This window comes from Pecten maximus, chromosome 17 (genome assembly GCF_902652985.1).
Source record: "Pecten maximus chromosome 17, xPecMax1.1, whole genome shotgun sequence".
Lineage (NCBI taxonomy): Eukaryota > Metazoa > Mollusca > Bivalvia > Pectinida > Pectinidae > Pecten > Pecten maximus.
The window spans coordinates 24046957-24072378 of record NC_047031.1 but is presented as its reverse complement, the minus strand read 5'-3'; the positions used below and the strand labels follow the sequence as shown (position 1 = coordinate 24072378).

General features: G+C 36.5%; 1 protein-coding gene across 2 annotated transcripts; it reads right to left on the bottom strand.

Moving 5' to 3' along the window:
* Positions 1-140: 140 nt before the first annotated feature.
* On the bottom strand, positions 141-23781 carry LOC117315514 (interleukin enhancer-binding factor 2 homolog). Of its 2 annotated transcripts, XR_004529710.1 has the most exons (16): positions 23724-23728; positions 22940-23023; positions 21636-21678; positions 20982-21038; positions 20604-20732; positions 19483-19585; positions 18831-18896; positions 18202-18318; positions 16899-16977; positions 16050-16137; positions 15210-15271; positions 14476-14590; positions 13185-13272; positions 12336-12494; positions 7109-8217; positions 141-152 (listed from the first exon to the last, which is right to left on the bottom strand). XR_004529710.1 is itself a non-coding variant. In XM_033869739.1 (15 exons), the coding sequence occupies exons 1-14, from the start codon at positions 23726-23728 to the stop codon at positions 12355-12357; spliced, it is 1176 nt and encodes a 391-aa protein (XP_033725630.1). In that variant the 5' UTR covers positions 23729-23781; the 3' UTR covers positions 5997-8217; positions 12336-12354. The 2 variants fall into 2 exon arrangements, 1 of the variants encoding a protein (XP_033725630.1); XM_033869739.1 differs by lacking the exon at positions 141-152 and having other exon boundaries at positions 5997-8217; positions 23724-23781.
* Positions 23782-25422: the final 1641 nt, after the last annotated feature.

Here is a 25422-nt window from a genome sequence, read left to right as displayed (position 1 = left end):
TACCCCAGTTCTATAATCAGACTATATCATATATATATATTAATACTTTGATGCTTTTAATATAATTTACATATAAATAAATAGATTTTTACAAATTACTTTTGTTCTGTTAATATTACTATTAACATTTGTTTAGTCTACTCGGAATATTTCTTTTATTGTTAATACATGGTAATAATGCCTACACTGTACATGTTAAATTTATATTTATTAATATCCGTAAAAGACAGTTATACAATTTATGCTATAATCAGGTTTCTATGAAAGTTAATTGCTTATTATTTCATATTTCATTAAGATGTAAGTAAATTGTATTTCATTTTATTAAGGAATTGAAAATTATTTCAATTAGAATATTTATTACTGTACATATATCATGACTGTAAAGGAAGTTCAGATAATATATCTATATTACGTTATTGATTATTCAAAATATTGAAAGTTTACAGTATTTAATGAATTATGTGTTTTTTTTATATAAGACATTCTCTACATATATGTACTCAATTCAGGCAAGTAATTATAAAATGAACAATCATTTTAGTTGATATATAATAGGTTATATATATTTAAATGTATCATTAGAAAAATATACATTTACAACTGTACATATTCACGAGCATTATCTAGTTAAATTAATGTTCTGACATAACGTACACACAAGTATGTAGTTCTGGACTACCCATAATAAATGACAGTATCTATTTAATTGCTATTATTATTGGCCATGCATGACTGACTCTGGCCTGACACCGGGTACCCCTGATACTGTGCCAGGTGAGTTTTAGGAGCCAGCTACAGGTACTGTCCTGAGTTCACAGAAATACCTGTGTCAATACTGTCACTGTATGGCTTCAAATGATGAAGCTGTGCAAAGCAGGGTCACAGTGTTATAACCTCAGGCCAATTAACAGAGCAGTAAGATTATCTCCTGACTTGAAGGAAAGGATTGTAGCTCTCCATTTGAGAGGCCTTAATCAGACCAAAATTACATGTATAAACTAAATACCAGTGTAATTAAGGTGGAAATGTCAAGATAAGTTGTAAAACCATTAACAAATTGGTTAACAGGTTTAAGAAGACAAACTCTATTGAAATGAAGTCATTCTTTATTGAAATTAGAAAGTAAAAATAAGCTGTTTCTTATTACATTGTAACCTGTCTAAACCGTATGTCCTTGAGACCAAACGTATTGGCTGGTTTATGCAGGTGTCCGGTATGTAGAGGTACAATGTTGAATGATTTAAGTTAAAAAAAAATTAATGCAAATCAAATTAAGAAATGATGCAGTTCTTATCTTGTAAGATTAAAAAATATAAAGACATTGCTTTAAAAAAATAATTGTAAAGAAAGAGATTAAAGAAAAAAAAAAAAAGAAAAAATCAGTGTAATTCAAAATGGTATAATGAATGTAAATTCACCATTTCCCAAAACCAACCTATAGCTTTATACCCGTAATTAGTACACATTGTTCTCATCCAGGAAATAAGAGTATAGAGCCTGAGGTAAAATTTGCCTCAGGGCAGTTGGACACGGCAACCTATGTACCATTTACCTGTAAAACTGACCTGTTGGAACTACATCTTTTTCTATCCCATTCAGTCAATATCTATCATGATATGTGTCACTCATACATTGTATGTAACAAGATACAGGTCATGAATGTACAATGGTTGTTCAAGCCAATTATAAAATCACAAAATTAAATGTTCAAACTTTAAAAAAAAAAATGCATAAGGCCCGCTGCAGTTGGTGTATGGAATGTTTGATAAGTATTTACTTAACTCAAACATGAAAATTATATTAATCTATGTTGATTTACATATTGACCTCTAATACTCTATACATACTTCCATTATAATATCAAAGACATAAAGTAATAGTACCAGTTTGAATTTTTTTTTTTTCAAATATTTTTTTTTCTATAAATGACTTATAACTGTTTTAATAATACTGTAATAGGAATGGACAATCATATAATTTCAAAAGTGTCAGATATCGACCGTCACAAGTCTGTACCTATATTTCTATAAGACCTTGATAAAGGTTAGCCGGAGTTTCCTCTGGCCCTGACACCATATTACACCAGACATGGTGTGTGTCAGGGCCAGAGGAAACTCGGGCTAGGTAAAGGTAAGGTGTGATGACCAGTTTCAGGGGGGGGGGGGGGGGGGGGGGGGGGGGGGCATGTATCCATGTATGACCTGGATTTAATGAGGCAGGCATAACAAAAAAAAGTTGGTTTACCAAATAGAAATGTAAGTCTGATGTTAAACTGTAAATCAAAATTAGACATTAGATCCGGAATATGCTACCCAGGTGATAAAAAAAACTTTCTTTTTTATTGTATGTTAAGATATATATAAACTGTTGGAAGAAAAGTATTTGAAATATATTAAAAACAGTACTTAGTACTTCGAGTACAAGTTATGTCCAGTACACAATCAAACTCTACATTTTGAGAGACCACAAACAAATTGCCAAATTTATATACATTTTTGTTTATTGCCAATTTTCTACTAATTGACGTGGCTTGTTAAAACTCTTCAAATCAAAGGAATGCTATCATACATTTTTCAACGAAGTGCCAGATCTATTCATTTTATTTAGGGTTTACTAATAGAAAAAATCTATTATATTATATATATAGATGCTGTTAGTTAACCAACGAAAAATGACCCAACAAAATAATAAGATGATATATACAAAGATAAAACAGTAACACATATCTTATTGTTACATGTTTAAGGAGTCTAAATGTATAAGAGTATACATCTATCTATAAATATTAAGTGTACTTGGTTACAGGTACATGGGATACATGTGGACCCAGGTAGGATTGGGGCCTGATAGGACTCCAGGTAAACTTGGAGTGCACTCCGAGTGCACTCCAAGTTTACCTGGAGTCCAAACGGAGTGCACTCGGAGTGCACTTTGTGTAACCTTTAGTCTACACTCAACTGTATGTATATACCAGGGACAAACATATTCTGTATGTCCTCGATATACCCCTCCTTTACTACGAGGGCTGATTGATAAGTTGTGAGCCTGATATTGAAGGATTGGAATTTTGCCGGAAATATTTTATTATTTTTCAACGTATCCCCTTCAGTATCTATACACTTTGTTTACATGTACTTATATAAAAGAAAAGTTCAACCGCAGGTTCTTCAAACTAACTACTTTAATTAGATGGCTTCAACAACAATGCTGTACATGGCGTTTCGAGATCTTTGCAACCAGGCTGGTCAACTGGCAATAACTTCTAACGTGAGGTTTTAGTGGTATCGCCGAAAATGAGTGCTGAGTATAACATCGAGATGTTAAACTATCTGCGTCCCGAGTCCGCACTGCACTCCCCGTAGTCGTGAACAGTGTCCCTTTTATAGAAGATTGTTATGAAAGCATCACGTTTTTCAACACGTGAATTAAAGCAGATGTTCATCTTGGCCTACGTGTACCTACTATCGTGGCAGGCCGCGCCATTCTGTCTAGCTTTTACCAGTTTGTGATATACATATCACCAAATATCTGAAACTATAATAGATGCAACTAATTAACATCACCTGGCCCGAAGCAGATGGAAACAGACGGGTCAACTTGACCTAACCTACGTGTACCTACTATCGTGGCAGGCCACGCCATTCTGACCACCTTTGACCAGCCTGTAATATACATATAATTAAATACCTGAAACTATAATATCCGCAATCCTAATTAATAATTTTATGAAAATAAATTACGTAACAATATTACGTCATAAAGTCCATTGTGTTACAACTTTTGCCAGCGGTGTTCCAAAATGCCACTTTTATAGAACCTCTTTTATTGGCTGTTCAATATAAACTAGCCAAATGAGACCAGTCCTTGGGTACACGGTCCTATATAGTCAGAGACCAGTCCTTGAGTACACGGTCCTATATAGTCAGAGAAACCAGTCCTTGGGTACACGGTCCTATATAGTCAAATGAGACCAGTCCTTGGGTACACGGTCCTATATAGTCAGAGAGACCAGTCCTTGGGTACACGGTCCTATATAGTCAGAGACCAGTCCTTGGGTACACGGTCCTATATAGTCAGAGAAACCAGTCCTTGGGTACACGGTCCTATATAGTCAGAGAGACCAGTCCTTGGGTACACGGTCCTATATAGTCAGAGAAACCAGTCCTTGGGTACACGGTCCTATATATAGTCAGAGAAACCAGTCCTTGGGTACACGGTCCTATATAGTCAGAGAGACCAGTCCTTGGGTACACGGTCCTATATAGTCAGAGAAACCAGTCCTTGGGTACACGGTCTTATATAGTCAGAAACCAGTCCTTGGGTACACGGTCATATATAGTCAGAGAGACCAGTCCTTGGGTACACGGTCCTATATAGTCAGAGAAACCAGTCCTTGGGTACACGGTCCTATATAGTCAGAGAGACCAGTCCTTGGGTACACGGTCCTATATAGTCAGAGAAACCAGTCCTTGGGTACACGGTCCTATATAGTCAGAGAAACCAGTCCTTGGGTACACGGTCCTATATAGTCAGAGAGACCAGTCCTTGGGTACACGGTCCTATATAGTCAGAGAAACCAGTCCTTGGGTACACGGTCCTATATAGTCAGAGAACCAGTCCTGGGTACACGGTCCTATATAGTCAGAGAAACCAGTCCTTGGGTACACGGTCCTATATAGTCAGAGAAACCAGTCCTTGGGTACACGGTCCTATATAGTCAGAGAGACCAGTCCTTGGGTACACGGTCCTATATAGTCAGAGAGACCAGTCCTTGGGTACACGGTCCTATATAGTCAGAGAGACCAGTCCTTGGGTACACGGTCCTATATAGTCAGAGAGACCAGTCCTTGGGTACACGGTCCTATATAGTCAGAGAGACCAGTCCTTGGGTACACGGTCCTATATAGTCAGAGAAACCAGTCCTTGGGTACACGGTCCTATATAGTCAGAGACCAGTCCTTGGGTACACGGTCCTATATAGTCAGAGAGACCAGTCCTTGGGTACACGGTCCTATATAGTCAGAGAAACCAGTCCTTGGGTACACGGTCCTATATATAGTCAGAGAAACCAGTCCTTGGGTACACGGTCCTATGTAGTCAGAGAGACCAGTCCTTGGGTACATGGTCCTATATAGTCAGAGAAACCAGTCCTTGGGTACACGGTCCTATATAGTCAGAGACCAGTCCTTGGGTACACGGTCCTATATAGTCAGAGAGACCAGTCCTTGGGTACGCGGTCCTATATAGTCAGAGAGACCAGTCCTTGGGTACGCGGTCCTATATAGTCAGAGAAACCAGTCCTTGGGTACACGGTCCTATATAGTCAGAGACCAGTCCTTGGGTACACGGTCCTATATAGTCAGAGAAACCAGTCCTTGGGTACACGGTCCTATATAGTCAGAGACCAGTCCTTGGGTACACGGTCCTATATAGTCAGAGAAACCAGTCCTTGGGTACACGGTCCTATATAGTCAAAGAATAATAGGACTTAAAAGGACATCCTTTAGTACCTCCTTCAATACGAGGATCACAACATATCAATCAACTCTTATAAGTAGGGAGTGCTTGTGTATGAAGTGGTATAATAAGATACTAGAAATCATTGTCTAATCCCTTCAAGCTCCAGTTTCATCAATGTTACTGAACTTAAAATTGTGTATTGGAAATGATAATTGGTTTTGAGAAAATCTTATTGAAGGAACTTTACTTTTATGGAACGTTTCAAATTAGGGGGATTCCCTCAAGTCTACAATGCTCTCCAATGGAACGTTTCAAGTTAGGAGGATTCCCTCAAGTCTACAATGCTCTCCAATGGAACATTTCAAGTTAGGGGGATTCCCTCAAGTCTACAATGCTCTCCAATGGAACGTTTCAAGTTAGGGGGATTCCTTCAAGTCTACAATGCTTTCCTATGGAACATTTCAAGCTAGAGGATTCCCTTACGGTCAGTTCAGGAATATTGACAACACAGGGGTCTGATAGATAATAAGCCATTTTTTGCTGTCTTTGAAGATTTTATTTATGACAATTAAAAATGACGACACACGTTATTTGTATATTTAAAAGTGAAGGATTGATCATGCACCATTATATAATATATATATAGTGCGACTTCTTGAATCCAACAACATACCTAAGTTGTGAGATTGCCTCACAAGTTTAATATGTAGCTGTGATATTGCACCAACAATGTACATACAGTATGAGACATAGGTCAACTCTCACACTTAACAGAGGCTAGATTTGATTGACACACTCTCTCTTAGATAAAGTTGTTTATCAAGTAAATGAACTACGACGAGACAGTCAGAAATCAGTTGCATCATACCCTATAGTGGCAGTAAATATCATGATAAAATCTCTGTCGTAACCATTAAACAGTGGTAAGGTTGTATGGAGTCAATTTCTTTTAGATCAGGTGTTTATGAAGAAACGGACAGAATTCAGTTGCATCATATACCATACAGTGGCAGCAGATATATTGATAAAATCTTCTGTCTGTCGTAAAAAGATCATCCACAGTAATAGCTCTGACAGAATCATGGTAAAGCAGAACAAAAAGCATCCTGGGTATTGCTAAAGCAATGCATGTCCTCTACTTGCCCCCGCTAAAAATAGTAAGTGACCTTGACCCAAAATTTCCGAAACTCTAACTTGTTTGAGATATTATGGTCTTTTATCATTGTGTGAAGTTTTATCAAAATCCCTCAAGGAATTTTGGCCATTAGTGCCCGACAATCTTTGACATTATGTACAAGGCGGGCAGGAGGAAACCTACACAGCCACGCTAGTTTCAATGGTAGGGGACAAATAAGACTTTAGATCTTCTCTAACGAGGTTCTGTTGATTTTTTCATTAATTTCCCACAGAAGTCTGTTTGAATTAGGAAGACATGGGAACATTTTGATATGTTTTGAGAAAACAAATTTGTTTGTAGAGAAATAAAGCCATTGTAGCACTAACCATATCAAAAGAACGCGTATACCGCTAACCTTCTTGTATCCTGAAGATATGTCATTTTACCTACAACTTTGAAGAAACGGTTCATTTCTGAAACCATGCAAGTAAAACAGAACACAACATAATAATTAATACATGATGATACTACAAAATTCTATATGTACATTATGTTGAACACAGCGAGAAAAACACAGATCCGCCAATACAATCAGGCAGGCCAAGACCTCTTATACATATAGGAGTGATGAAATGCGAGTCACATAGTTTGTCATCCAAATGCTTCATGTTTTAAAGCTTTTCATTCAATGAAAAGACGAATAATGTGTAGTTGCTTTAAGGATCCATGCAGATTTACTGTATTCACAGAAAAATACAATGCTGTAAAAGTTTTAAAACAAAACAAAGTAGTTTCACTCAAAATAATGAATATGTATTCATGTATACATATACTATATTTACCTCAAAATAAAATTGAAATTCAAAAGGAATCCACTATTTTTCTTTTCAAATTCCAAGGATACTTGTATTAAAGTAGTCTCTGAAAAATGTTAAGCTTTTATTTTATCACTTAAGTGGGAACATTTTATTCAACAATTAAATGAACCGTTGATTTTAAAACTTGCATATTTTACAGTTCTTGTAAAACATGATCTATTAAATAAACTGAATGTTACCTTAACATTGAAGAGAAATCAGCTTTACTACCAAAATCTACCACAACAGTCACAATGTGTGTAAAGCCGAGATATCAACATACATTCTATTTATCAGACAAAACACGGTATTGTATTTGACCTAATAAGCACGTTTGCCGGAAAAGAGGATGTGTGCTAATTGAAACACACGTTCCTTACCTCACTTATCAGGCAATATAATCTTGTCATTTAACAAAAGACTTGTTTTCACTACCTTTACATAAGATATGTAAATGAAAAAAAAAAATTTTTTTTTTCATTCCACCCAATTTCATATTCAACAAATTATTGTACACGGTTTAGTTAAGCACAACCCTTTGTATATTTTAAGAGCATAGTGCAGTTATTAGTTCGAATACGGTACCAAAAATCATCTTTCATATCTGTTAGAACATACATGCAATACTTTGGTTGATATCAGCACCATTAACTGAAGCGTTAGAACACAGTGACAAATCCATGTCTAGCTATGAGATGTGTATGGTGAACAGGCTCTCATCATTGTTTTGTTGTCTATTTTTCACCCCTGTAGAAATGAAGATTCACATAACTGGGATATCTGAAAGAAACATAAGTTGTTATTATTATTAACACTGTAAAGATAATTAGGGCCAAAAACATGACAAATATTGATCGGTTTAAAATGAAAACAGCAAACAAAGGAAATACGCAAAAACTTAACAAATATATTGGTAAACTTACGCATATAGATAAATGTAGCCATGGTTACTCATGTATTGTAGTACTGACCAACAACTTTCAGATAGTCCGAACTTTTGTGTATGTTAACAGTTTCGCCAAAAAAAGGAATTTTTAGACTTGTTGTGTTATTATAGAAACATTCTCTTGTAAGTTGTAGATCAATAGAAACATTCTCTTGTAAGTTGTAGATCAATGCAATAAAATGTGTTTAAGTATAAATGGTTCATTGCATACGATTCACTGAGGCATGTCCTCATGCTTCAATATCAAGTCAGGGCTCAAAGTGGATATTTATACCAGGAAGCCTATTAAGTATTTGGCTACCAAGTCATGAAATCTAGGCTCCATTTGAAAAATTTAGTTGCCTGGCCTTGTTGACTTAAATTATTTTAAAAAAAAATCATTTCTTAATTCTTTAATACAGTATAACATCTCTCTGTAACATTTTTGATTGTGAATGTCATTTTAGCATTTGCTGCAACCTGTGAAAGATTAACCAAATTTACAAAATATTTTTAGTGGCCATGCAGGTGCCTTATAGGTCATAACTGGTCGCCAATGGTGAAGTTAAGGCACCATGGCCACTAAAATATATATCACTTTGAGCCCTGCAAGTAAGAATGCATTATACAATGTATATGCATGGCCCACTATGAGAAGGGCAAAGACAACTAGAACTGTCGCCAGGATGGCTGACTAATACCCCCGCAATCTGCAGAGTCAATGGTGAATTGGAACTGATAAATTAGAGGCCAACTAAGATAACCCAGTAATATAGTGACCAGTTGCCAAAGCAACCATAATTTTGAGAAAAAGAAAGTGGCATGCACATCTACACATGGTCCTCTATATTTGAGTGAAGTTTCATTGAAATCGGCCCTTCGGTTTAGGAGTTGTCTGGACAAACTTAAAGTTATGGTTCTTATCAGAAAAACATCTTATAGTGACCAGTTGCCATAGCAACCATAATTTTGAGAACAAGAGGCCCAGGGGCCTAACCGATCATCTGACTCTAAATTAAAACCCTTATATAATTGTAGTATGCATTCTCTGTAGCAAGTATATAGTGGCACTGTTGGCCATGGTGGCCATCTTGCATTTCTGACTGACCCAATAAATAATAACACTTGGTCTGGACCATCTAAGGATAATTTCTGGAAAGTAAGAGCTGAATCCCACCGGTGGAATTTGAGAAGAAGTTTAAAATAGGTGTTGTTCAGGAAAACCATGATTGCGCAATCATGTTACAAAATGGCCACCATTGCTGCCATGTCAAAGTTTTTACGAGGCCAATTTCCAGCTCAATGGCACCAGTGGAACTGGAGAAGAAGTTTAAAATGTGTTTTTTAAGATAGCGGATATGGCGGCCATCTTGGATTTTAGACCAATCTGAAAAATAACAACACTTGGTCGGGATCATCTCATGAACATTTCAGGCAAGTTTCAGCCCAATAGCACTGGTGGAACTTGAGAAGAAGTTTAAAATGTGTTTTTGAAGATGGTGGTTATGGTGGCCATCTTGGATTTTGGACCGACCTGAAAAATAACAACACTTGGTTGGGATCAAATCAGGATCATTTCAGGCAAGTTTCAGCTCAATAGCACTGGTGGAACTTGAGAAGAAGTTTAAAATGTGTTTTTTCAAGATGGCGGCTATAGCGGCCATCTTGGATTTCGGACTGACCCGAAAAATAACAACACTTGGTCGGGATCATCTCAGGATCATTTCTGGCAAGTTTCAGCCCAATAGCACTGGTGGAACTTGAGAAGAAGTTTAAAATGTGTTTTTCAAGATGGCGGCTATGGCGGCCATCTTGGATTTCGGACCGACCCGAAAAATAACAGCACTTGGTCAGGATCATATCAGGATCATTTCAGGCAAGTTTCAGCTCAATAGCACTGGTGGAACTTGAGAAGTTTCAAACGTGTTTTTCAAGATGGCGGCTATGGCGGCCATCTTGGTTTTCGGACCGACCCGGAAAATAACAACACTTGGTCGGGATCATATCAGGATCGTTTCTGGCAAGTTTCAGCTCAATACCACTGGTGAAACTTGAGAAGAAGTTTAAAATGTGTTTTTCAAGATGGCGGCTATGGCGGCCATCTTGGATTACGGACCGACCCCAAAAATATCTACACTTGGTCGGCATCATATCAGGATCATTTCAGGCAAGTTTCAGCTCAATAGCACTGGTGAAACTTGAGAAGAAGTTTTAAATGTGTTTTTCAAGAGAGCGGCTATGGCGACCATCTTGGATTTCGGACCGACCCGAAAAATAACAACACTTGGTCGGGATCATATCAGGATCATTTCAGGCAAGTTTCAGCTCAATAGCACTGGTGGAACTTGAGACGAAGTTTAAAATGTGTTTTTCAAGATGGCGGCCATCTTGGATTTCCGACCGACCCGAAAAAGAACAACACTTGGTCGGCATCATATCAGGATCGTTTCAGGCAATTTTCAGCTCAATAGCACTGGTGGAACATGAGAAGAAGTTTAAAATGTGTTTTTCAAGATGGCGGCTATGGCGGCCATCTTGGATTTCTGACCGACCCGAAAAATAACAACACTTGGTCGCCATCATATCACGATCATTTCAGGCAAGTTTCAGCTCAATAGCACTGGTGGAACTTGAGAAGAAGTTTAAAATGTGTTTTTCAAGATGGCGGCTATGGTGGCCATCTTGGATTTCAGACCAATCTAATAAATAACAACACTTGGTCGGGATCATCTCATTATCATTTCTGGCAAGTTTCAGCCCAACAGCACTGGTGGAACTTGAGAAGAAGTTTAAAATGTGTGTTCAAAATGGCGGCTATGGTGGCCATCTTGGATTTTGGACCGACCCGAAAAATAACAACACTTGGTCAAGACCATCTCAGGATCATTTCAGGCAAGTTTCAGCTTAATCCCACTGGTGGAACTTGAGAAGAAGATTGAAATGTGAAAAGTTTACGCACGGCGGACGGCGGACGACGATGGACGAAGCATGATGACTATAGGTCATCCTGACCCTTCGGGTCAGATGACCTAAAAATAAAGTGGCATGCACATCTACACATAGACCTCTATATTTGTGTGAAGTTTCATTGAAATCGGCCCTTTGGTTTAGGAGGAGTTGTCCGGACAAACTTAAAGTTATGGTTCTTATCAGGAAACCTGTTTATAATGACCAGTTGCCATAGCAACCATAATTTTGAGAAAAATAAAGTGGCATGCACATCTACACATAGTCCTCTATATTTGTGTGAAGTTTCATTGAAATCGGCCCTTCAGTTTAGGAGGAGTTGTCCAGACAAACTTAAAGTTATGGTTCTTATCAGAAAACCTGTTTATAGTGACCAGTTGTCATAGCAACCATAATTTTGAGAAAAATAAAGTGGCATGCACATCTACACATGATCATTAATATGTGCGTGAAGTTTCATTAGAATCGGCCCAGCGGTTTAGGAGGAGTTGTCCGGACAAAATGCGTCTACAGACAGCCGGACGGACGGAGAGACAACCTGATTCCAGTATACCCCCCCTAACTTCGTTGCGGGGGTATAATAAAACAAAGTACCCTAGGTTTATTATTCTCAGAATCTGGTTTATCATTCTCAGAACCTATCAATTAAAATATATACAGAAGATCTAATATTCCTTAATTAGGACTATTTCAGTACAATATATATCCAAAGGGTGACTCCATCAAATAAAATCAATCTATGCATGATGGATGCTGGAGGAAATACAGATTATTTTATGGTACCGTTTGAATTTAATCATTTCTATGGGTGGTGCTTGTTTGATAGACCTGGAACCCTCCAATTGGGTAGATATTCTACTAGAAAAGCCATTACTCTTCTTTGTAATAATTCTGAGATAAACTGCTATACATTTCCTAGGTATATCATAAATTTTGATATAAATTAATTATGTTTCTGCGGTCCTCATGAGATCAGTACAAATTGGTCATATGACATGGTACTAACCAATGAGATTTCAATCCTCCTATGAGTCGACGGTTTCCATAGTATCATCTTCGTCTCCATCCTCATCCTCCTCCCCCTCTTTTTTCTCAGGTTTCTCATAGGCCTTGTCTGAGGGTGTCACAACAACTCCTTCCCACACACTCATGTCTGTAGCTATACCTATAATGAAACAAGCATACCGAGTATTTATATAGCAATATATGTCGCCTATCCCGCTAAAAATAGTAACAGTGACCCAGACCTTGACCCAAAATCCCTGAAACTTAAACTTGTTCGAGATATCACAATCCTTTGTATTTGTGTGAAGTTTATTTAAAATCCCTCAAGGAATGAAGCCGCCAGAGAGCTGACAAGTGGCATTACATACGTACATATAAGATGGACGTAGTGGGAAAATACATTCACCTCCGGTTTCACCGGGAGTGGACTAATAATTCAATCCTTACTCAATCCTTATAAAGGGAAATAACTCCATCCTGATAAAGGGAAATAACTCTCAAAAGTTAAACAAGAGAATAGAACAAAATATGAGTGTCTGATCTAGGTTCTTGTATCTATTGCAAAAAATATTCAGGTGTAACAAGAAGAATTATCCAATTAGAATGCTGATCAAGGAACCTTGATATCTGCCATGGTAACAACTTCTACCAAGTTTCATAAGGGAGAGATTTAAGACAAAATTGGAAGATATCACATATGATCATAAAGTCTACAAAGTATCTAAGGAATTTCTGAAAAGCTAAGAGAGAAGATCTCCAGATAATCAAAAGTTCATGCCGGCATAATACTCCCATCAAACTTTGACAGGTGTATACAAATTGTAGAACAGTCTAAGGTTATCATACTTACTTGAGTTTCCCTCTAGGCCAAGCACCTGTTTGTAGCCACCATGAGTTAGAACTCGGAGGAGAGTCTGTGACGTGAAACATACTTGGTCCTACAACATCAACTTCTATAAATCACAAATGCTTGATATCAACTCTGACATCAAAAGAAACAGGAAAACAAGAAAATAAATAATAAATCAAATGCTTGATATCAACTCTGACATCAAAAGAAACACGGAAAATAAATCAATGTGTCTGGTTCTATCACATCACCTCTTTACTTAATCACAAATGTTTGGCATCATATCCCATCAACATAGGAAACATCATCATCGGATATCCACAGTTGATTGTACTATGCTATACTACACTTATCACCCCTGGGTCAGCTCAGTGAAAAATCCTCATTCAAACAGAAGCTATTTGATTGGCTATCTCACAATTTCCTATCAGAATTTCAGCCAATCAGATAGATGGTGACATACACTTTATAGAAGCTGCATATAAACAACAGTGGCAGTAAGTGATCTCAAAATGTCCCAGAAATTAAATAATAACGGGTTCAAACAATTCTAGCAGAATATCATTGATGCCCCTTGTCTGACAGAGATGTCTTCTATTAATCAAAACAGACCTAGGGAGCAGAAAAGCCTGTTATCAGGAATTTCAGTCTATGTAAACAACGCAAAGTCATTGTTAAATTTTGATACTCTGTTTAGCTTATTGAAGCACAAATTACATGAAGTACACACACCTAAACTCATTTAAAACACAAAAGACTAGTCACACTTCTTGTTCATTATGTTTATCATAGGATCTGCATGCCTTAATGGGTGCAGCCATCCTACTGAACTGAACAAGTTTTTATTCTGAAAGAGTTCAGTTGATTGGTTTCTATTTATAGAGTGACATCATTGAGACGTGGATTTTTGACTGAGCTGACCTACAGGTGATAATTGTAGCATAGCGTAGTGTAATGAACCGTGGGTATCTGACGATGAGGAGCACAGGAATATCTAGAACTGTAGACCAATTTTCATGAAAATATTTAAGGACATCATAACAAGGGCATAACACCCAGAAAAAAATAAGAACTGAAATCAAAATTAAATCACAAATGCAGTACTGCCTTAGGGACTGATCATTTGACCACTATTTCATAAAAAATCAGTTCAGAGTAAATTTATATGGGACAATTCCACAAGAAAAACCTGATTATAACAAGACTATCGAACTATCAAACTCCATTAACATAGAAAGCGATTTAAGCAAAATTTACATGATAAATCAAATGTTACTGGAGCAAACTTTACCTGCTGTTCTAGGGTCATGACTGTGTGAACCCTGACTGTGCCTTGCTCACATGGATCTGTGATTCCTACGGAGCCAGGCAAGAAAAACCCAGCGGCTAACAGTTGTAGGCAACGTCTGTTAAAACAAGTACAACAGTAAGGAATTAAGACTTTAAAATCTGTTTGTTTATAAGAGGTGTATCAGATAAGAACAATCATGTGGATAGTTAAAATATTCTGTCACCCCCCGAACAGCTGTAGTCATATATATTGAGGACGCTTTTGCTAATAGTAGCAGCTGGTGGCTACCTCAGTGAACAAATTTCAGGATGCCTGTTAAATGCTACCAAGAGTAACTGTGGTAAATTATCTTGCTCAAGGATGCAACCATGACAGGATAGTATAGTCAGTGATCACAGCTGTCTGTGAATCACAATCCGCCCTGAACAGGGATCAAACCCCAGATCTGGAACTGAAATTGCAAAAGTCAAAAGCTTGGAGCTATGGTTTTAACCCAAACCCACTCCCTACCATCCCCAGTGTGATGAAGATAGGGAATTGTATTACCACAGTGAGATGCTGACAGAGAAATGTCAACATTGATATCAATAGAAAAGTTGTACCTTAAAAGACAAGCACAATCATACACTAAAGTAGGTTATGAAGTAAATTCAACCTCGAGATATCTCAATTTACTCCACAACTCAAATAGTATTTACGTGCAAACAGAGATTTCAAATCAGGGATTGACTTACTTAAATGCTGTTGGGATGGCAACGGGTTGACGAGATGGATTATTCATGATCGCATAATGGGACTGAAACAGAGAATGTTTTATTACATTTTTACCAGTGAAATATCAAAAATTATTCATTCTATGAAAGTGATATTTTTCACATATTTTTCACTAGTGAAAAATATCACTTTTGCTGATTTGACCAATCAAATCAATGATTAGAAAATACCAAAATAATTGACCAATCAGAAAGCCTGACATATATGTCAGCACCTGGACAGGGGGGACTACTATAAACGTATGCAAACTTTTGCTGTTGGCCTAGTTAGCATACGGGGTAGGTTTTTCGTTGATAAAAAATGTAATAAACAGAATATCTAACAGTGTCTTCAGTAATACCAAATATATTTCACTCGTGTGGCTAATATTTTGATATTTTTCACTCGTGCTGCGCACTCGTGAAAAATATCAAAATATTAGCCCCACTCGTGAAATATATTTGTTATTACTGAAGACACGGTTAGATATCCTCTATATATTACAGCAGCTGGCTAATGTATTGGTCGATTAACACAGTTTAGTTTTATTTACAGAATGACACAAAAACACAGAAAGAGGTCATTAGTGCAAATAAAAGGTGCATAAAAGGACGGGAAAGAAAATAGATTTCAATATGCTTATAAAACTAATACTAAAATATCTTTTGTCCAACTCAATAGAAAATTTCAAATAATTTAGGTAAAGATAGACTTGCAATATGTATATATTACACTTATTTTGTTATTCAATAATTCTTTCACCTCGCTGACCTCAGGCTTTAAAACTTTGTATTTTGCAGGTGTGTTTTGTCAGCACTTACCAGTAAATCTATAATCCAGGGTGTTAATGGTTCAAATCCTTTAAACCGATTCTTCAGGTCCCTCATAATTCTAATTAAGACTTTTATACTGGAAGGGAAAGTCAAAGTGTCAGTTAAAGTCTTCCTGATAGTATGTAGTTAGAACAGAATAACTTTTCTACCACAATATGCCGTGTTATTCCACTCTCAAGCCATTGTATAAATGTGCCGACTGTTGGATAAATATATGTTATATACCACTAGTGGTATATGACCTTCCGGTCTTTTGATTGGTCAAACATTCGAACTTTGACCCAAGCTGCAATTGTTATTGACGTCATCAATAATTGAATGACGTCACATCACACTATATCTCCTACTATTCTATCAGAACCTGTGAAAAACAACAAGTCCTAGACTACATCGACCAGACTAGGACTTGAACCCAGAACCTCTAAGCTCTGGATAAATGCTCTAACCAATTGAGCTACTGACCACTGATGTTCAGCCGAGTCCAGTCTACTACAATAATATTATTATGGATAAAATAAACATCGAGTCCAGTCTACTACAATAATATTATTATGGATAAAATAAATACATGTTCCAATTTGACTGCATTGAGCATTGATATATTAGTTTGACCCTATAAAAACTATTTTTACAAAGTATCACCATCATCTCACTATTAGCGAATGCATGACAAACTAAAAAATCTCCTTAACCATATTTGTGATTTATGAAAGTCAGAAAAACTTGAACTTTTATTTAACAATGAAATTTTGGCCTAAAGTATTAAGATACAGTGCAGTAATAACATTTTTCTGTGATGAGTCTCCTTATCTGACGAGTAACTGTATGAATGGTTACCTTGAGTGGAAGGCGTTCTCCTCAAACCAGCGAGCATGTCTGATAGATGCTAGGTGACCCTGCATCACCTTACCGTCCACTGAAAAATTTACAACAGTCTATATCCATTACACAATGATAGCAGCAACAGTATAATACCACTGAATCACTTACCTGTCCAATAATTAATTTTTCTTTGTTTTAATGGTAAATACTCAAATGTGATTGGTCGAAAAATTCTTTTCATTCTTCTATGACAGAAAAATAAATAATGGCGCGAAAAACGTGACGTCACAATACGACAATTGATGTTGCGTATTGATTTGAGAAAAAGAATCCCATATAAAATCAGTAAAATTGTACATAAAACATGTTTTGAATTAGAAAATCATTTTCAAAAATTAATTATAAGTGTTGATATCATTTTTTTTTTAGTTTCATCGGGGTATGAAACAAATTTTGTTTCATACCCCGATGAAACTAAAAAAAAATTGACATCAATGCTTAAATAAACGATAACAATCAGTAGTCATTATACAATGATGATGATACAATATCATGGTCCTGTATTCTGTACAGTGTACAACAGGTGTTTTGGAATAGAACAAGTGTTATTGTATAACATCTGAAGAGAATTTGACTTTCTGAAGCTAAAATGTTAATCTGATCTACAACACCTTGCATATTCCGGTACAGATATCAACCTTAATACACAACTACTTGTAGTAAAACAAGTGCAATCAATGATTGCGAAAGCTCACCGGCGGCAGCAATCACACTATGCATTCATTTTTTATGTATGTATAAGTATGTCATTTTGAAATTGTATATCACATTATATCGCTCCTAGACCTCTAATGGATGTATAAACCAAATAAGAAGGGTATGGACTTACAAGCTTTCCAAAACTAACCCCCAAAATCGTTAAAGTGGGTTTTTGTGTCAAAAAAAGTAAGTCCACTAAATGGTAAAATGCCAAAAAAAAAATCACAATTTTTTTCTGCATGATTTTGCCGCAGCATCACTCCTGGACCTCTAATGAATGTATAAACCAAATTAGAAATTGATAAGTGTATACTTTTGGACTAACCCCCAAAACTTTAAAGTGAGTTTTGGTTCCAAAAAAGTTAAGTCCACAAAATGGTAAAATGCAAAAAAATCACAATTTTTTCTGCATCATTTTGCCGTAACATCACTCCTAGACCTCTAATGAATGTAATGACAGCATTAGCTCTTGGTTACTCGTAACCGGTGAGCTAATAAGTATTATAGTTTCCACAATAAAATTAAATGTCTAATTTTGTTGGTTTGATAGGATACTTACAATGTAGTTCAGGGTCTAGTTTCTTTAGGTTAGGTGGAATCGTGGTGATGAGACACTTCACAGAGGCATCAGCTGAACTGATCTCAAACCCAGTGTCGTTTGTTAGCATACTGAAAACTGATGGACAAAAAACTAAATTATTTCACAACTAAATATTATACATTCCTGAGATTTTTACACTTACTAAGCAAATGAAACTGTATCTATATATGTGTGGTACAGAGAAAGATGACTTTTTGGTTTGTTAGTTAGTATGCCGATTTTAACAACAGCCAAGCTTAAAGTCATTTTGACACTGAACACGAAATAGATTTGTGATTGTACGCGTCTAAAACACTTTTTACTGTGACCTCTTGACCAGAAGATATTAGTTCCAAACAGAACATGAAATCATTACTGAGTAAATATCTCCATGTCATAGTAAGGTAGCATATGTCTTTAAGTCTCCATGTCGCAGTAATGTAGCATACCTCCTTAAGTGGTCATGTCACAGTAATGTAGCATACATCCTTAAGTCTATATGTCACAGTAAGGTAGCATACATCCTTAAGTCTCCATGTCACAGTAAGTCAGCATACATCCTTAAGTCTCCAAGTCAAGTAATGTAACATACATCAAGTAATTCCTACCTTCCTGTGGATCTTGACTGCGTAATTCTTCTGTAATTTTATTACCGAGTGCCATAACTGCCTCTTCTGCAAAGAAATAAAGATTTCAAAAAAATATTATTAGCATATTCAGAAAACCATTTTTTTATTCAAATACATGTACTATGAAAAGCTTTCCTAACTAGAACTTTTTCATAATCAGCTGTGAAGGAAGTTTCGGGTAATTGACAGGCCAATTCAGATTCTGCCTGTAAAATAGTGTTAAAAGACACCAATCTAGATCTGTGACCCAGCTGAGAGAGCAATCTCAACCGATGAGTTGGTAGAACTGTGGATTAATATACTGGAGACTCCACTTTGAGGCAAATTGGGCCTTCAATAATATTTCAGGATTACTGTTATTTTAATAAATTAAGTATAACTCTCAGAATGAACTATTCAAATCATTTCTTTACCAGTGTGGCTTTGCCATGTTTTATAGCTGAAAACAGGTCATATTCAATTGATAAAATATTGCTTTCCAAAAATGAACAAAATCCATTAACATCGTCCAAATTTTCAAGAAGATATTACTTTACTTTCTGAATTTTAGCAGACACAGGTTGTTGTAAATTTCAAGTGGAAATAACAATTTGAGGATACCACAGTATCCCAAACCTTTATCACAACTTACTTGTTGGTAAGGTCTTCAACATAACAACAATATCAGCTACATTGTGACCCGCCATCATCGTTCCTTTCTTAAATGAACCAACTTGACGAACTTCTTCAATTTGCTGAGAAAAAGAAAATCTGACAGTAACGTACACAGCAATTGGTGTAATGACACAATGTCATTATATTAATAAAAATTCATCTTAAAAATTTACTCTACCATACTGGAAATTAGTAAGGAGTAGTGACAGAGTTTCGTCCAGAAATTTATTCCTTGAGTTGTTTACATGTTTCGACTAGAAGGTAGGTTCTGATGACGACTACCTTCTAGTCGAAACATGTAAACAACTCAAGGAATAAATTTCTGGACGAAACTCTGTGTTGGGATCACTCCTCCTTACTCATTACCTGGATTTTTACGTGAGACCTCTGGTATCTTTTAGGATCCATGGCAGTTTTATCAGGATCAGCCCCCCCCCCCCCCCCCCTCCCCACTGTAGTGATACTGGAAATTAGTTGATAGGTTCTACATTCACTATGGTCAGGTGTGTGACACTAATACCACAGATTCATACCAAAATTCAAGTACTTTTACTGCACTTTCTCAATTTTCCAGATGCCTTTTTTTGTCTTAACTTGTAGGAAATTGAGAAAATTTGTGTCTTTAACATGATAAAAATAAGAAATTGTGTAAGTTAAGTTCTGAAAAGTCTCCACTTGTAATAAATAACCAAAAGTCACAAGCTTGGTATCAAATATTAAAAGTAAAAAAGGCTGATAATTACTTCTTTTTTTTTTGGATAATTTTCTCTTGATAGATTATTCATTTTTAAGGAATCTGAAAAAGCATGTTTACAGTACAGTAATTAGTATGAATCCAAGCACTCATGAGCAAATGTCAGCACTTTTCCAGCACTGACCCTAAATTCAACCACTTTTCATCATCTGTACGAACCATAAGTCTCAAATAAGTTTGGTGATAGGATGATGTGCGTGACATACTGAGAGTTTGAATGAGCTTGGTGACAGTGTGATATGTGCAACTTACTGGAGGCTCGAATGAGTTTGGTGATTGGATGGTGTAAGTGACTTACCGCGGGCTCGAATGAGTTTGGTGATTGGATGATGTGCGTGACTTACCGCGGGCTCGAATGAGTTTGGTGATAGGATGAGGTTGTCTATGATGGCCTGTATTTTGGTAACCAGTGCCAAGATGGCAGCCTGTTCTGTTGAGGACGGAGTCAGATCATTGTGTCGTTTCAGTAAAGCCTGAAAAATGTCATCTACATATGAGTATGGTAAAAACATTCTGTCAAGCATATTACTATTACAGTTATTCCATGAATTCATACATAAAAAATGTTCTGAGCCAAGATGATGGTATAATCCTGTATCGTAGCAGCTTCGCTATATTTTACCCTCAATGTAAAAATTCTGAAATCGCTTTCAATCCAGTGAATTCTTATCGTCTGGTGGGAGTTGGCGTCGGGGAAGTGAAATGTAGTTTTAAGTACTTACATCAGTAAAACTTTTGTCATCAGGTGTAGGTTTGGCTCTGGGAAATGTGGACTCGCACTGTTAAAAAAGAGATACCACTGTTAAGGTGAACACTGAAACCACTCAAATAAAAAACTACAAAATTGGTATGGTTTTATACAAACAACAAAAACTGTTTGACATTATTATAACTTAAAATACTAAGGAATTGGGAACTATTTTTTCACTGTTTAAAAGCATTCGTCAATACTGTGTGTTTACAATTATGGTTGTCATGGGTAGCCACTCCAGATCTGTACAAACTAGTGAAAGATGTGTATTCAGTAGCTAAAGTATCAACCTAATAACTATACCTGTTCATATAAGCACACACCACCTTTCTTGAGGAAAAGAGGATGTAGGGTGTACTAATTGAAACGTATATAAAACGCTTCTGTACCTTACTGATCTGTTAATATAATCATCAGTCTTTTAGCCAAAGATTCTGGATTGTTTTTGCTACATAAATGTATGTAAATTAAAAAGTTACTCCACTCGGATTTTGCATAGAATCTTTCCCCTGTACATGGTTTTATTGAGTGCACCCCTTTTGGTGTTTTTGTAAGTGCACTATTAACGTCCGATATGGTAATATCAATGAATATTCCCATTGTACAAGATAGATATTTAACTCACCTGTACTAAGTCAAATGGAATATGTGGAATAAATGCACGGAACCTGAAGATAAAGCAACATCATTATTATTAAACAATGGCAATACAATATTACATAGATCATTATGTATACTCTTCATTTACGTATATTTTCTTGTTGCTTTTAATTCTGAAGCTTCCTGTTTAAATTGTTCACTTCATTTATTTTACAACAACTGGGAAACAAACTTACATTAATCACAACTGTTGGTCTGGATCGTGATGGGAGTATGTGATGGGTCTTACTATGGGAGGGAACCTAATTACCCAGAGAAAACCCATGTGGTCTGGATCGTGATGGGAGTATGGGATGGGTCTTACTATGGGAGGGAACCTAATTACCCAGAGAAAACCCATGTGGTCTGGATCGTGATGGGAGTATGGGATGGGTCTTATTGTGGGAGGGAACCTAATTACCCAGAGAGAACCCACATGGTCAGTATATGAGGGGTCTTATTGTGGGAGGGAACCTAATTACCCAGAGAGAACCCATGTGGTCTGGATGGAAGTATGTGATCATGAGGGGTCTTACTGTGGAAGGGAACCTAATTACCTGTGGTCTGGCAGGTACACCTGTCCATCTATTGGGGAATCAAACCCGGGTTACTTACTGTTTAGATGATATATGACAACTTAATCTTTTCAGTAATTCAGCTCTTTGTTCTTATCAATTGAAACAAGGAAAAAATATATCTCTTAAAGTTCAGTTTTAAAATCATAGTTTGAAATAATTTATTTGGTGAAAAATTACTTGATATTAAACTGATGAAAAAATACATCTTCTATAATTTTTTGGTTGCACAAAAAAAGAAATACTTGGTAATGTTAATGCAATACATACATGTCCCATACCCCGCTAAAAATAGTAACAATGACATTGATTCAAAACCCTGAAAATTGAAAATGTCAATAGATATTATGGTCTCTGATCAGTGCATAGTTGGATCAAAATCCCTCAAGGAATGAAGCTGATAGGGTGCTGACAAACTTTGACATTTTGTACATACGTACATACAAGCCTATAGAGCCTTAAACATAATACATTTATTTGGCTAACATGCATGCCAGAAAAAATATTGTAGGTAGCTATAGGTCAGGACATCTCTTTTTCAGAAACATTTAGTTTTACTAACGTGAATCGAAGGTCATATATAAGAAAGGAAAGTCAACTTTAATGTTAGGCACAAAAACATAGATTCATTAGGTTTAGTGGAAACTCATGTAACTTTTAGGCCTAAAGTTATTTGCACCCTCGCATATATATCCATGAACATGTCAGTACTTACGGCGGACCAGGCTTGAAAGGTGGCGCCATCGGTCTCATCATACCTCCTCTCATTGGGTGTGGTCCTCCCCGTCCTCTCATTCCCCTGGTAAAAAATATATATTTAATCCTCCAAAATCATGGTTAAAAAAATACATACCATATAACAGGACAACTTGCAGATTTACAGACTAACAACAAATGAAATTACATGTATGTGTCTTATCTGACAGAAAGTATGTCTTTTAAGATTTTCTTTAATGCAAAAGTGCCCCAGTGAGATGTTCCAGTGACAAGTAATGTAGGGGGTTAACTTAGACCAGAAAAAAAACCTAGGGGTCCTAGTAGAGCTCTTAACATCCAGGGTTCGAGTTCCGGTCTGGTCGTTATATTAAAGGTCTCCTTAACTTGTGTTAGCAGGTTTTGTACATTTGAATCATGATATGGTGAACACAGTATGCAATAGAGATTTGACCAAATAGTCGGACACTTCTACACTGGCTGTCGTACTCGACATATCGTATGGTATGTCTGCTTCGCAATGTATTCAGTGATGTAGAACTAGGGCTAGACCTAGATCTATTATTAAGTTGATAGTTATGTTATTATATTACCTAAAACAAATCCAACACAAAATCAAAACAAAGATCGGTCTCAAAATGTCTTATTGTTAAAAAACGACTTCTGCTAATTTCATGCAGACCCAAAACACGCAAAACGGGGGACTGAATCATAAGCATAATTATTATGTACAAAACAGCGGTATATTTCAGAAGATATTTCAGTATGCATTGTTTATACTTTACCTCATGTTGACAATCTAACCGGTATCACGCTTTGGAAAATAATGGCGTCCAAGGTATGTTATAGTAAAAGAAACGTAAACGGTGTCGGCCACAATTAATTCCGGAATAACTTTCATTTTAGGCTTGACAATAGAAAGACTGAAATTTAGCAAAGCATAACAATTATGTTAACACCAGTAAATCAGTCATTTACATGCGTAATATGTAATCTAATGCGACCATCGCCAAGGCTTGAGCTCAAATTCTCGACATTACTCTGGAAGTTACTGGAATTTACCAGCAATACCGGACATGGTACTCAGTAGACTATAATTAAAAATTAAAAGAAAAAATACGTTATTCTAACCAAGAGGAAAAACATAAAAATTATACTGATCATTAAAAAAATCCACAGAAAACAAGACCAGGTGTTCCGGAAGGGTAAACATCGTCATCCTTAAAGGCGTCACGTGATCGAAGTTACCACGTTGATATGAGAACCGACAAGTGATGAATGACCAGGCCTATCATAATCAATAAGCATTGAATGGTATAACTGGAAATGTACTAGGATGGATACAGGATTTTATTAATGGTATGACACAGGAAGTGGTAATGAAGGGCCAACACTGTGTAGCAGGTGACAAGTAGAGGCCACCAATTAAAAACATTAAGGTAGGTTACTCGGACAGTTCTTTTTCGTGATCTGTGTCAATGACCTCACGGAGACCCTACAAAACAATGTCAAAATGTTTGCAGATGATGCCAAAATGTACAAGAAGAAAAGAAGAAGACATGGATGATGGCACTGAACATTGACAAACACTTAAAAATATATATGTGACACGGGAACAGATCAATTTGAATTATTTTACTAAATACAAGTTAAGCAACATGATATCAAATTAAACAGGTAACTAGCTGTTATTATTGATAAAAGCCTAAAATTTAGTGAACAAGTAGGCATACAAGCATAGTTGTGCCAAAAATTCTGTCACCGTATGGACGTCCATACTCCAAAAAGATCAAGCAGTCATGGAAGTAAAAAAAAAAACCTTAATGCGTCGATCGTGCCTCCAAACTAATTCCGTCCTTATAAAAGACCTTTCCTATCGAGAGGAAATCAAAACGCTAGGTTTACCAACACAAGAGCATAGGAGGATGAGTACAGATATGATTGAAGTCTATAAAATTGTCAATAATATAGATTTAGTTAACATCCCGATCATGTCAGAACTAGAAAATTCCAAAATACCAGTGGGAACTCCACAAAATCACACAAAAATCGTATCCATGACCACAGTTAGGAGCAACGTTTTAAGATCAGAATTGTAAATACACGGAACACGTTAGCCCTCAACAGTTGTCACAAAGTGTTAACTTATTCAAGTCTAATCTCAATAGACATTGGGTTAACTACCCCAGAGACCTATATAATATACTAGTATATAGGTCTCTGACTACCCCAATAAGGATAGTGTGTAGTGTATACTGTATATATACCGGGTAATATCCTATATATGTGCAACCGCGAAGTCGCGAAATTAAATGACAACATCAAGATACACCAAACGAATATAATAAGACTACGAGGACGTCGACAACCATGAACCATCGCACTTCATGTTTCTCCATGAAACAGAATACTGTCCAATGGGAATCAACATCATGATTTCTTCTCTGGGTGCTCCGATAAATAAAAAAAATGTAAAGAAGCAGG